This window comes from Somniosus microcephalus, unplaced genomic scaffold (assembly GCF_052327205.1).
Source record: "Somniosus microcephalus isolate GS21.2 unplaced genomic scaffold, FLI_Smic_1.0 unresolved_chr7, whole genome shotgun sequence".
Taxonomy (NCBI): domain Eukaryota; kingdom Metazoa; phylum Chordata; class Chondrichthyes; order Squaliformes; family Somniosidae; genus Somniosus; species Somniosus microcephalus.
In genome coordinates, this window is record NW_028225185.1 from 41,203,018 (window position 1) to 41,215,477 (window position 12,460).

The following is a 12,460-nucleotide window of genomic DNA, read 5'->3' on the forward strand; positions in this document are numbered from 1 at the left end:
ACTAATCCCACTGCCCCGCTCTCTCCCCATAGCCCTGGATCAATACCCAAACTAATCCCACTGCCCCGCTCTCTCCCCATAGCCCTGTATCAATCCCAAACTATTCCCACTGCCCCACTCACCCCCCATAGCCCTGTATCAATCCCAAACTAACCCCCCTGCCCCACTCTGTCCCCATAGCCTTTTATCAATCACAAACTAATCCCACTGCCCCACTCTCACCCAATGGCCCTGTTTCAATCCCCAAACTAATCCCACTGCCCCGCTCTCTCCCCATAGCCCTGTATCAATCCCAAACTAATCCCACTGCCCCGCTCTCGCCCCATAGCCCTGTATCAATCCCAAACTAATCCCACTGCCCCGCTCTCTCCCCATAGCCCTGTATCAATTCCCAAACTAATCCCACTGCCCCGCTCTCTCCCCATAGCCCTGTATCAATCCCAAAGTATTCCCGCTGCCCCACTTACCCCCCATAGCCCTGTTTCAATCCCAAACTAATCCCCCTGCCCCGCTCTCTCCCCTTTGCCCTGTATCAATCACAAACTAATCCCACTGCCCGGCTCTCTCCCCATAGCCCTGTATCAATACCCAAACTAATCCCACTTCCCCGCTCTCTCCCCATAGCCCTGTATCAATCCCCAAACTAATCCCACTGCCTCGTTCTCTCCCCATAGCCCTGTATCACTCCCCAAACTAATCCCACTGCCCGGCTCTCTCCCCATAGCCCTGTATCAATAACCAAACTAATCCCACTGCCCCCGCTCTCTCCCTATAGCCCTGTGTCAATCCCAAACTAATCCCACTGCCCCGCTCTCTCCCCATAGCCCTGTATCAATCCCAAACTAATCCCACTGCCCCGCTCTCTCCCCATAGCCCTGTATCAATCCCCAAACTAATCCCACTGCCTCGTTCTCTCCCCATAGCCCTGTATCACTCCCCAAACTAATCCCACTGCCCCGTTCTCTCCCCATAGCCCTGTATCAATCCCCAAACTAATCCCACTGCCCCACTCTCTCCCCATAGCCCTGTATCAATCCCCAAACTAATCCCACTGCCCCGCTCTCTCCCCATAGCCCTGTATCAATCCCCAAACTAATCCCACTGCCCCGCTCTCTCCCCACAGCCCTGTATCAATCCCCAAACTAATCCCACTGCCCGGCTCTCTCCCCATAGCCCTGTATCAATACCCAAACTAATCCCACTGCCCCGCTCTCTCCCTATAGCCCTGTGTCAATCCCAAACTAATCCCAATGCCCCGCACTCTCCCCATAGCCCTGTATCAATCCCCAAATTAATCCCACTGCCCCGCTCTCTCCCTATAGCCCTGTGTCAATCCCAAACTAATCTCACTGCCCCGCACTCTCCCCATAGCCCTGTATCAATCCCCAAACTAATCCCACTGCCCCGCTCTCTCCCCATAGCCCTGTATCAATCTCCAAACTAATCCCACTGCCCCGCACTCTCCCCATAGCCCTGTATCAATCCCCAAACTAATCCCACTGCCCCGCTCTGTCCCCGTAGCCCTGTATCAATCCCCGAACTAATCCCACTGCCCCGCTCTCTCCCCATAGCCGTGTATCAATCCCCAAACTAATCCCACTGCCCCGCACTCTCCCCATAGCCGTGTATCAATCCCCAAACTAATCCCACTGCCCCGCACTCTCCCCATAGTCCTGTATCAGTCCCCAAACTAATGTATACCTCGCATTTCTGGTATCATCCTTGTACCAAGGTTTATGGTGACCAGAACTGTGCACAGTGCTCCAGGTGTGGCCTAACCAAGGTTCGATACAGGTTTAACATAACTTCCCTACTTTTCAATTCTATCCCTCTAGAAATAAATCCTAGTGCTTGGTTTGCTTTTTTTATGGCCTTGTTAACCTGCGTCGCAACTTTTAGTGATTTGTGTATTTGTACTCCGAGATCCCTTTGCTCCTCTACGCCATTTAGATTCTTCGAGGGGCAGAATAGAGTCGCGTCCCCTTTGGGGCGCTAACTTCTTAAAGAGGAGGGGCCTGGTGCAGCGCGACCTGGGGCCCATCTGGGCCACCAGCAAAAGAGCCTGGCACTCAAGAGAAGAGGAGCGCAGCCGGCACCCCGCGGGGTGGGGCGGGTCAGGAGGCTGGGGACGGCCAAACGGGCAGGTGCTGGCAGGCGGCCAGCAGCAAAAATGGCCGCCCCGGCACCTCACCTTTAATTAGCGCCGCACCGGCCGCAGGCAGGCCCGCCCAACCCCGTCGGCCCTAGAATCCGGCGGTAAGTCAGGGGGCGCGACCGAAGATCACGTCCAGGGCGCTGCTGCGCACAGCAATGACATCATCGCCGGCGGCGCAGCGCCGCGGGGCACCAATCGTTACCGCCGCCGCTGAATTTCGCGGGAGGCATTGGCGGCGCCCCGTTAACGTGGGAGGCACAAAGCAACCGAATTTTTAGGCCTTATTTTCTACTTAATATGTGACCTCCTTCTTTTCTAGGAAGCAAAGCAATGACAGTGGGTTAGAAATTGGCCTCCTTAGCACCTCCCGTTCTCGCCTCTGGCCGGGGGGGGGGGGGCGGTGGCGATAACGGAGCTGACATGAATCAACAGAGCGGCCTGCTGGTGGCGCTGTCCAGGGAGAGTATAAATACTCGGGCACGGGCCCAGCTTGCGCAGGGACATTCTTAACAGGAACTAGTGAAGGACACGACTAGGCCTCCATGTTGTAAAACAGTTGATTAAAGCTTTGTTTAACGCTTAGACCAAGTGCCCAGTAGTTTTCTTACGGCAGGGGCTCTAATCACTTACCGACTGGACGCGGCGAGAAGATCGACTCCCACCATATTCGGCTGGAGGTTTTTGCGGCGGTGTGGCGTTGCGCCCCCAATCTCCTTCGCCCGGAGACCGTGACCTCATCGCCATGCGCATCTCCCCCCCACCCCCGTAGCGCCCCGCACCAAAATTCGGTGGCGCCCGCTGCATCATCGCCGAGCGAAAACTCCGGCAGCTGCGGGAGGCGTTCGCCGGGGAGGCTTCGGGGCTGCGATACCTAAAAGGCGAGGTGGTCGAGGTAAGTGGAAAAAAATTCTGACATGATCCTTCTCTTTTTTTTGTTTCACTTCTCTTCGCCAGCCATCGATCAGCCCGGCACTCTGCCGCAGGGCATCGGGCTGATCGGGCCGGATCGCGACTGCCGTCGGGGACCAGGTACGTTTTCCTCTTGCAGAGCCTGCAGCGATGGCCCGTCCCTTTAAGGGAGCGACGGAGCCGTCTAACGCGGCAGCGCTGCTCACCTACCGCCCTGCCTGCTGCCTGTTGCGCTCCAGGAAGGTAGTGAAGTGACGTAATAAAACTCACTACGCACTTGGTTTGAGCGTAATCAACTTGTTTCCGAACACAGAGGTCTAGTTGTACTTCACTAGTTCCTTGTCTTACAAAATCTCCCTGGCCAAGCTGGGGCCGACGCCCGATTATTTATACTCCTTGGACGGCGCCACCAGCTGGCCATCCAGCGTTATTTCACGAGTAGTTTCTTGATGAATGATGAGATTTATAACATGGAGCGCTGGATTTAGGGCTCAACTTCCTTCCTGGAGCGCAAAACCGGAAAGTTAGCGCCCCAAACTGGGCGATACCGAATTTCACCCAAAGTGTGTCAGACACTGCCCTTCCACTGGAACTTTTTTTTTCATTCACGGGGTCTGGGCGTCGCTGGCAAGGCCGGCATTTATTGCCCATCCCTAATCGCCCTCGAGAAGGTGGTGGTGAGCCGCCTTCTTGAACCGCTGCAGTCCGTGTGGTGAATGTGCGCCCACAGTGCTGTTAGGGAGGGAGTTCCAGGATTTTGACCCAGCGACAATGAAGGAACGCCCGAGATATTTCCAAGTCAGGACGGTGTGTGTGACTTGGAGGGGAACTTGGAGGTGATGGTGTTCCCGTGCGCCTGCTGCCCTTGCCCTTCTGGGCGGAAGAGGTCGCGGGTTTGGGAGGTGCTGCCGAAGAAGCCTTGGCAAGTTGCTGCAGTTGTACAGGGCCTTGGTGAGACCACATCTTGAGTATTGTGTGCAGTTTGGGTCGCCTTATCTGAGGAAGGATGTTCTTGCCATGGAAGGAGTGCAGCGAAGATTCACCAGGCTGACACCTGGGATGGCAGGAATGACGTATGAGGAGAGATTGGGATGATTGGGCTTGTACTCGCTGGAGTTTAGAACAATGAGCGGGGATCTCATTGAAACTTATAAAATTCCGACAGGACTGGACAGACTAGATGCAGGAAGGGTGTTCCCGATGGTCGGGGAGTCCAGAACCAGGGGTCACAGTCTAAGGATAAGGGGTGAGCCATTTAGGACAGAAATGAGGAGGAATTTCTTCACCCAGAGAGTGGTGAACCTGTGGAATTCTCTACCACAGAAGGCAGTAGAAGCCAATTCATTAAATATATTCAAGAAGGAGTTGGATATATTTCTTAAGGCTAAAGGGATCAAGGGGTATGGAGAGAAAGCACGGACCGGGTACTGAAATTGGATGATCAGCCATGATCGCATTGAATGGCGGAGCAGGCTTGAAGGGCCGAATGGCCTACTCCTGCTCCTATCTTCTATGTTTCTATGTCTATGTTTCTATGCTGCAGTGCATCTTGTAGATGGTCCACACGGCAGCCACGGTGCGCTGGTGGTGGAGGGAGTGAATTTTTAAGGTGGTGGACGGGGTGACGATCAAGTGGGCTGCTTTGTCCTGGATGGTGTCGAGCTTCTTGAGTGTTGTTGGAGCTGCAACTCATCCAGGCAAGTGGAGAGTATTCCATCACACTCCTGACTTGTGCCTTGTAGATGGTGGAAAGGCTTTGGGGAGTCAGGAGATGAGACACTCGCCGCAGAACACCCAGCCTCTGGTACACATCCAGCCTGAGGGGGACTGAGCGTCATGGGGTGTGAGAATGATTGAGTGGAATCGAATATCCGAAAACAAGCGCGTCGTCCAAAAATACTCAGACTCCACCCCTTGACACTTGCATAAAAGGTACAGCAGGTTCTGACGGGGAGACACATCCAAGGCAAGGGAGAAAGCATCGCACAGACACAAAGAACTGAGGAGAGCAACACTCGTCACTGAAATGTTTTCCTGGGGATTGGTGAGTCCATCGTCAGTGTTTAAAGTTAAACCCTTGGTAAAGTAATTGCACCGGATTGCTCGGAATTAGATTGTGCGTTTCCTGATTCTGGCCTTTCCCCCTCAGGAGGTTCTGCTGTTCCTCAGCGTCAGCCAATGCTTTGTTGCCTCGACTTGCGGTCATCCCCACGACCACGACCATGACCACGGAGACGCAGAGGTAAATTCATCAGAAGCAAATCAGGTGGACTGCAAAATATCAGATTATCACGCACAGCCCGGTTTCTGCGGATGGGGCTGGTGTGGGTAGCACCTATAGAGGGAGCTTTACTCTGTATCGAACCCTGTGCTGTACCTGCCCTGGGAGTGTTTGAAGGGACAGTGTAGAGGGAGTTTTACTCTGTGTCTAACCCGTGCTGTACCTGCCCTGGGAGTGTTTGATGGGACAGTGTAGAGGGAGCTTTACTCTGTATCTAACCCTGTGCTGCACCTGCCCTGGAAGTGTTTGATGGGGACAGTGTAGAGGGCGCTTTACTCTGTATCTAACCCTGTGCTGTACCTGCCCTGGGAGTGTTTGATGGGACAGTGTAGAGGGAGCTTAGCTCTGTATCTAACCCGTGCTGTACCTGCCCTGGGAGTGTTTGATGGGACAGTGCAGAGGGAGCTTTACTCTGCATCTAACCCGTGCTGTACCTGCCCTGGGAGTGTTTGATGGGGACAGTGTAGAGGGAGCTTTACTCTGTATCTAACCCGTGCTGTACCTGCCCTGGGAGTGTTTGATGGGGACAGTGTAGAGGGAGCTTTACTCTTTATCTAACCCGTGCTGTACCTGCCCTGGGAGTGTTTGATGGAACAGTGTAGAGGGAGCTTTACTCTGTATCTAACCCGTGCTGTACCTGCCCTGGGGTGTTTGATGGGACAGTGTAGAGGGAGCTTTACTGTGCATCTAACCCGTGCTGTACCTGCCCTGGGAGTGTTTGATGGAACAGTGTAGAGGGAGCTTTACTCTGTATCTAACCCGTGCTGTACCTGCCCTGGGAGTGTTTGATGGGACAGTGTAGAGGGAGCTTTACTCTATATCTAACCCCGTGCTGTACCTGTCCTGGGAGTGTTTGATGGGGACAGTGTAGAGGGAGCTTTACTCTGTATCTAACCCGTGCTGTACCTGCCCTGGGAGTGTTTGATGGGGACAGTGTAGAAGGAGCTTTACTCTGTATCTAACCTGTGCTGTACCTGCCCTGGGAGTGTTTGATGGGGACAGTGTAGAGGGAGCTTTACTCTGTATCTAACCCGTGCTGTACCTGCCCTGGGAGTGTTTGATGGGGACAGTGTAGAGGGAGCTTTACTCTGTATCTAACCCCGTGCTGTACCTGCCCTGGGAGTGTTGATGGGGACAGTGTAGAGGGAGCTTTACTCTGTATCTAATCCGTGCTGTACCTGCCCTGGGAGTGTTTGATGGGGACAGTGTAGAGGGAGCTTTACTCTGTATCTAACCCTGTGCTGTACCTGCCCTGGGAGCGTTTGATGGGACAGTGTGGAGGGAGCTTTACTCTGTATCTAACCCATGCTGTACCTGTCCTGGGAGTGTTTGATGGGGACAGTGTAGAGGGAGCTTTACTCTGTATCTAACCCGTGCTGTACCTGCCCTGGGAGTGTTTGATGGGACAGTGGAGAGGGAGCTTTACTCTGTATCTAACCCTGTGCTGTACCTGCCCTGGAAGTGTTTGATGGGGACAGTGTAGAGGGAGCTTTACTCTGTATCTAACCCGTGCTGTACCTGCCCTGGGAGTGTTTGATGGGACAGTGTAGAGGGAGCTTTACTCTGTATCTAACCCGTGCTGTACCTGCCCTGGGAGTGTTTGATGGGGACAGTGTAGAGGGAGCTTTACTCTGTATCTAACCCGTGCTGTACCTGCCCTGGGAGTGTTTGATGGGGACAGTGTAGAGGGAGCTTTACTCTGTATCGAACCCGTGCTGTACCTGCCCTGGGAGTGTTTGATGGGACAGTGTAGAGGGAGCTTTACTCTGTATCTAACCCGTGCTGTACCTGCCCTGGGAGTGTTTGATGGGACAGTGTAGAGGGAGCTTTACTCTGTATCCAACCCTGTGCTGTACCTGCCCTGGAAGTGTTTGATGGGGACAGTGTAGAGGGAGCTTTACTCTGTATCTAACCCATGCTGTACCTGTCCTGGGCGTGTTTGATGGGACAGTGAGTGTAGAGGGAGTTTTGCTCTGTGTCTAACCCGTGCTGTACCTGTCCTGGGAGTGTTTGATGGGACAGTGTAGAGGGAGCTTTACTCTGTATCTAACCCGTGCTGCACCTGCCCTGGGAGTGTTAGATGGGGACAGTGTAGTGGGAGCTTTACTCTGTATCTAACCCGTGCTGTACCTGCCCTGGGAGTGTTTGATGGGACAGTGCAGAGGGAGCTTTACTCTGCATCTAACCTGTGCTGTACCTGCCCTGGGAGTGTTTGATGGGGCAGTGTAGAGGGAGCTTTACTCTGTATCTAACCCGTGCTGTACCTGCCCTTGGAGTGTTTGATGGGACAGTGTAGAGGGAGCTTTACTCTGTATCTAACCCGTGCTGTACCTGCCCTGGGAGTGTTTGATGGGACAGTGTAGAGGGAGATTTACTCTGTATCTAACCTGTGCTGTACCTGCCCTGGGAGTGTTTGATGGAACAGTGTAGAGGGAGCTTTACTCTGTATCTAACCCGTGTTGTACCTGCCCTGGGAGTGTTTGACGGGACAGTGTAGAGGGTGCTTTACTCTGTATCTAACCCGTGCTGTACCTGCCCTGGGAGTGTTTGAGGGGACAGTGTAGAGGAAGCTTTACTCTGTATCTAACCCGTGCTGTACCTGTCCTGGGAGTGTTTGATGGGAGAGTGTAGAGGGAGGTTTACTCTGTATCTAACCCGTGCTGTACCTGCCCTGGGAGTGTTTGATGGGGACAGTGTAGAGGGAGCTTTACTCTGTATCTACCCGTGCTGTACCTGCCCTGGGAGTGTTTGATGGGACAGTGTAGAGGGAGCTTTACTCTGTATCTAACCCGTGCTGTACCTGCCCTGGGAGTGTTTGATGGGACAGTGTAGAGGGAGCTTTACTCTGTATCTAACCCGTGCTGTACCTGCCCTGGGAGTGTTTGCTGGGACAGTGTCGAGGGAGCTTTACTCTGTATCTAACCCGTGCTGCGACTGCCCTGGGAGTGTTTGATGGGACAGTGTAGAGGGAGCTTTACTCTGTATCTAACCCGTGCTGTACCTGCCCTGGGAGTGTTTGATGGGACAGTGTAGAGGGAGCTTTACTCTGTATCTAACCCGTGCTGTACCTGCCCTGGGAGTGTTTGAGGGGACAGTGTAGAGGGAGCTTTACTCTGTATCTAACCCGTGCTGTACCTGCCCTGGGAGTGTTTGATGGGGACAGTGTAGAGGGAGCTTTACTCTGTACCTAACCTGTGCTGTACCTGCCCTGGGAGTGTTCGATGGGACAGTGTAGAGGGAGCTTAACTCTGTACCTAACCCGTGCTGTACCTTCCCTTGGAGTGTTTGATGGGACAATGTAGAGGGAGCTTTACTCTGTATCTAACCCGTGCTGTACCTGCCCTGGGAGTGTTTGATGGGACAGTGTAGAGGGAGCTTTACTCTGTATCTAACCCGTGCTGTACCTGCCCTGGGAGTGTTTGATGGGACAGTGTAGAGGGAGCTTTACTCTGTATCTAACCCGTGCTGTACCTGCCCTGGGAGTGTTTGATGGGACAGTGTAGAGAGAGCTTTACTCTGTATCTAACCCGTGCTGTACCTGCCCTGGGAGTGTTTGATGGAACAGTGTAGAGGGAGCTTTACTCTGTATCTAACCCGTGCTGTACCTGCCCTGGGGTGTTTGATGGGACAGTGTAGAGGGAGCTTTATTCTGTATCTAACCCATGCTGTACCTGCCCTACAATGGATGCGCGATTTTTTCCGTTTTCCCAAAGTTGATCTGTGCAGTTCTATTATTCTTCATCTTCGCAGGGGGGGACATGGAATGCCTTGCACGAGCTGGAGGATAGGGTCTACGATGTTAAAGGTCGCAAACACGCTGGTAAGTCAGAGAATGTAGACATGTGTTGGGATGAGAAATAAAGAAATAACACGCTGTTCTCCCGCGCCTTTCCTGACCTCAGGACCTCACAAAGCGCTTCGCAGCCAGTGAAGAACTTTTGAAGTGTCGTCGCTGTTGTAGTGTAGGAAGCGCAGCAGCCATGCTGCGCACAGAAAGATCCCACAAAAAAGCAACGCAATAATGACCGAATCATCTTTGTTAGTGATGTTGGAATGAGGGATAAATATCGGGCCCAGGACACATGGGGAGAACACCCCCCCCCCGCCCCCACCCCCCGGCACTTCTTCAACGCCGCCTTTTCGATCCACCTGTGAGGGCCGATGGAGGCCTCGGTTTAACGTTTCATCCGATAGTCGGCCCCCTCCGACAGTGCGGCGCTCCCTCGGTTCTGCTCCGGGAGTGTCGGGGCCGAGATTAAGGGAGGGCTTGAACCCACTGACAGGAATCAGTCATTCCTGAAAGAAAGACTTGTGAAATAATACCGAGCGGCCTGCGGGTGGCGCTGTCCAGGGAGAGTATAAATACTCGGGCACGGGCCCAGCTTGCGCAGGACATTCTTTAACGGGAACTAGTGAAGGACACCACTAGACCTCCATGTTGTAAAACAGTTGTTTAAAGCTTTGTTTCATGCTTAGACCGAGTGCCTAGTAGTTTTCTTACATCACCCACGACCTTCTGACTCAGAGGCGAGCGCGCTTCCCACTGAGCCACGGTTGACGCTGTGCGCCCATGGAAATCATTCTGCACACGCGCGACTAGGGCTGCCTAGCCTCCCGGATTGTCCAGCGGTTGAACATTCAGCTCCAGGCTACTCCTGGGAGTGACACCCAGGAGAGACAAATTCAGAGCGGCGTTAAAAAAAAGGGCGCATTTCTGTCTGGAGAAGGTGCAGGCGTCAGGGTGGGCGTGGGTTTGACTCTTGACAGTCGAGACTCATCCAATCATGTCAGGAAGAGTCTGTTTGCTTTCCAATTGGCCGTGGGAAGGCGGGGCGACCAAATGAGAGTGGGTGATGGGGGGGGAAGTGTGGGGGGCGGGGCGGTTGATGGCGGGCCGTCATGTGACGAAACCTTTAGGAATACGTCCGAACAGAATCCCCGATCCTATGTGCGTCTGGCAGACATAGAAACATAGACATAGAAGATAGGAGCAGGAGTAGGCCATTTGGCCCCTCGAGCCTGCGCCGCCATTCATTGAGATCATGGCTGATCATCCAAATTCAGTGCCCTGTCCCTGCCTTCTCCCCATATCCCTTGATCCCTTTAGTCTTAAGAAATATATCCAACTCCTTCTTGAATATATTTAATGAATTGGCCTCAACTGCCTTCTGTGGTAGAGAATTCCACAGGTTCCCCACTCTCTGGGTGAAGAAATTCCTCCTCATCTCAGTCCTAAGTGGCTTACCCCTTATCCTTAGACTGTGACCCCTGGTTCTGGATTCCCCCTGTCTTCCGTTATTTTTTTTGCTGTTGAGATCACAGAATCACAGAAACCTCACAGTGCAGATAGAGGCCATTTTGGCCCATCGAGCCTGCACCGACACATATCCCACCCGATCCCCGTAACCCCTACACCAACACATATCCCACCCTATCCCCGTAACCCCACGTATTTAATCCCCCTAACACTAAGGGTCAATTTTATCATAGCCAATCAACCTAACCCGCACATCTTTGGACTGTGGGAGGAAACCGGAGCACCCGGAGGAAACCCACGCAAACACGGGGAGAATGTGCAAACTCCACACAGACAGTCGACATGAGTCAGTCATTCATGAAAGCAAGACTTATGAAATAATACTGAGCGGCCTGCGGGTGGTGCTGTCCAGGGAGAGTATAAATACTCAGGCACGGGCCCAGCTTGCGCAGGACATTCTTAACAGGAACTAGTGAAGGACACAACTAGACCTCCATGTTGTAAAACAGTTGATTAAAGCATTGTTTAACGCTTAGACCGAGTGCCTAGTAGTTTTTTTACGTCAATGCTTTCGGGTTCTGATCCACCTTCTCCCTCTCTCTCTCTCTCTCTCACACAGAAAGTCACGATCATCACGCGGTCCTCTTCTCCGTCGCACGCTCGCAGGGCAAACACGTGACGGAGACGGCGGTCCCCATCGTGTACGACCAGGTCGGGCTGAACAGAGAGGAAGACTACAACAGCACCACTGGCGTCTTCCGCTGCTCCAACGCCGGCGTGTACTTCTTCACCTACACCTCGCTGCCGGACCAGGGTGCGGAGACCTCCGTCGCCCTCCTGAAGAACAACACCACCCTGAGCAGCATCTACAGCGCCCTGCGCAGCGGCGGCGCCCAGCTGGCAGAGCGGAGCGAGCTCGTTCTCCTGCAGGAGGGCGACCGCATGTGGGTGCAGCTGCAACAGGGGTCCCTGCAGAGCCAAGCCGCCTCCTTAAAGTTTCAGGGATTCAGGGTCTCCGACTGATGCCCGGGAGACCCCCCACACCCGCCCCGCCCCCTGCCATCCTCCCGCCAGCTTGCTTTGCTGCCATCATTCCCCTCCAGCCACTTCTTCTTCCCCCTGCCAGACCAGGTGCCCAAAAGCTGGGCAACGCTCCCTGGGCGGGCTGGCTTGGGCCTTTGCAGTGCAGGCCGTGAAAATGTGTAATCATGAATTTATGCTGTGCGTCTAGTTACTCCCCAAACTCTCCCATTGCAGATCAATAATAAAGGAATCGGTTTAGCATCAATTGTGTGTCTCATTTCCCGTTAGAATCCAATGGAAGATTTGGGCAGCCCTTCGCTGCAATTCGGGCTTTGTTTCATTGTTTACAACGGCTTGCGTTTAATGCTGCAAAGCATCGTGTCACAGGAACACAATCTGACTCCGAGCCACATACGGAGATATTAGGACAGGTGACCAAAAGCTGGGTTAAAGAGGTGGATTTTAAGGAGTCTCTGAAAGGAGGGGAGAGAGGCGGAGAGGTTTAGGGGCATAGGGACAGGAGGAGGGCGTTCAGCCCCCTCGAGCCTGTTACATTAGGAACAGGAGGAGGCCGTTCAGCCCCCTCGAGCCTGTTACATTAGGAACAGGAGGAGGCCATTCAGCCCCCTCCAGCCTGTTACATTAGGAACAGGAGGAGGCCATTCAGCCCCTCGAGCCTGTTACATTAGGAACAGGAGGAGGACGTTCAGCCCCCTCGAGCCTGTTACATTAGGAACAGGAGGAGGCCGTTCAGCCCCCTCGAGCCTGTTACATTAGGAACAGGAGGAGGCCGTTCAGCCCCCTCGAGCCTGTTACATTAGGAACAGGGGGAGGC

At 53.6% G+C, this 12,460-nt stretch overlaps 1 protein-coding gene across 1 annotated transcript; it reads left to right on the top strand.

Annotated features, from left to right (window-relative positions):
* Positions 1–5,377: 5,377 nt before the first annotated feature.
* Positions 5,378–11,847, top strand: LOC147086834 (adiponectin-like). The gene is made up of 3 exons (XM_085978332.1): positions 5,378–5,392; positions 9,096–9,165; positions 11,222–11,847. Exons 1-3 carry the CDS (start codon positions 5,378–5,380, stop codon positions 11,623–11,625), a joined length of 489 nt encoding a protein of 162 aa, XP_085834458.1. The 3' UTR covers positions 11,626–11,847.
* Positions 11,848–12,460: the final 613 nt, after the last annotated feature.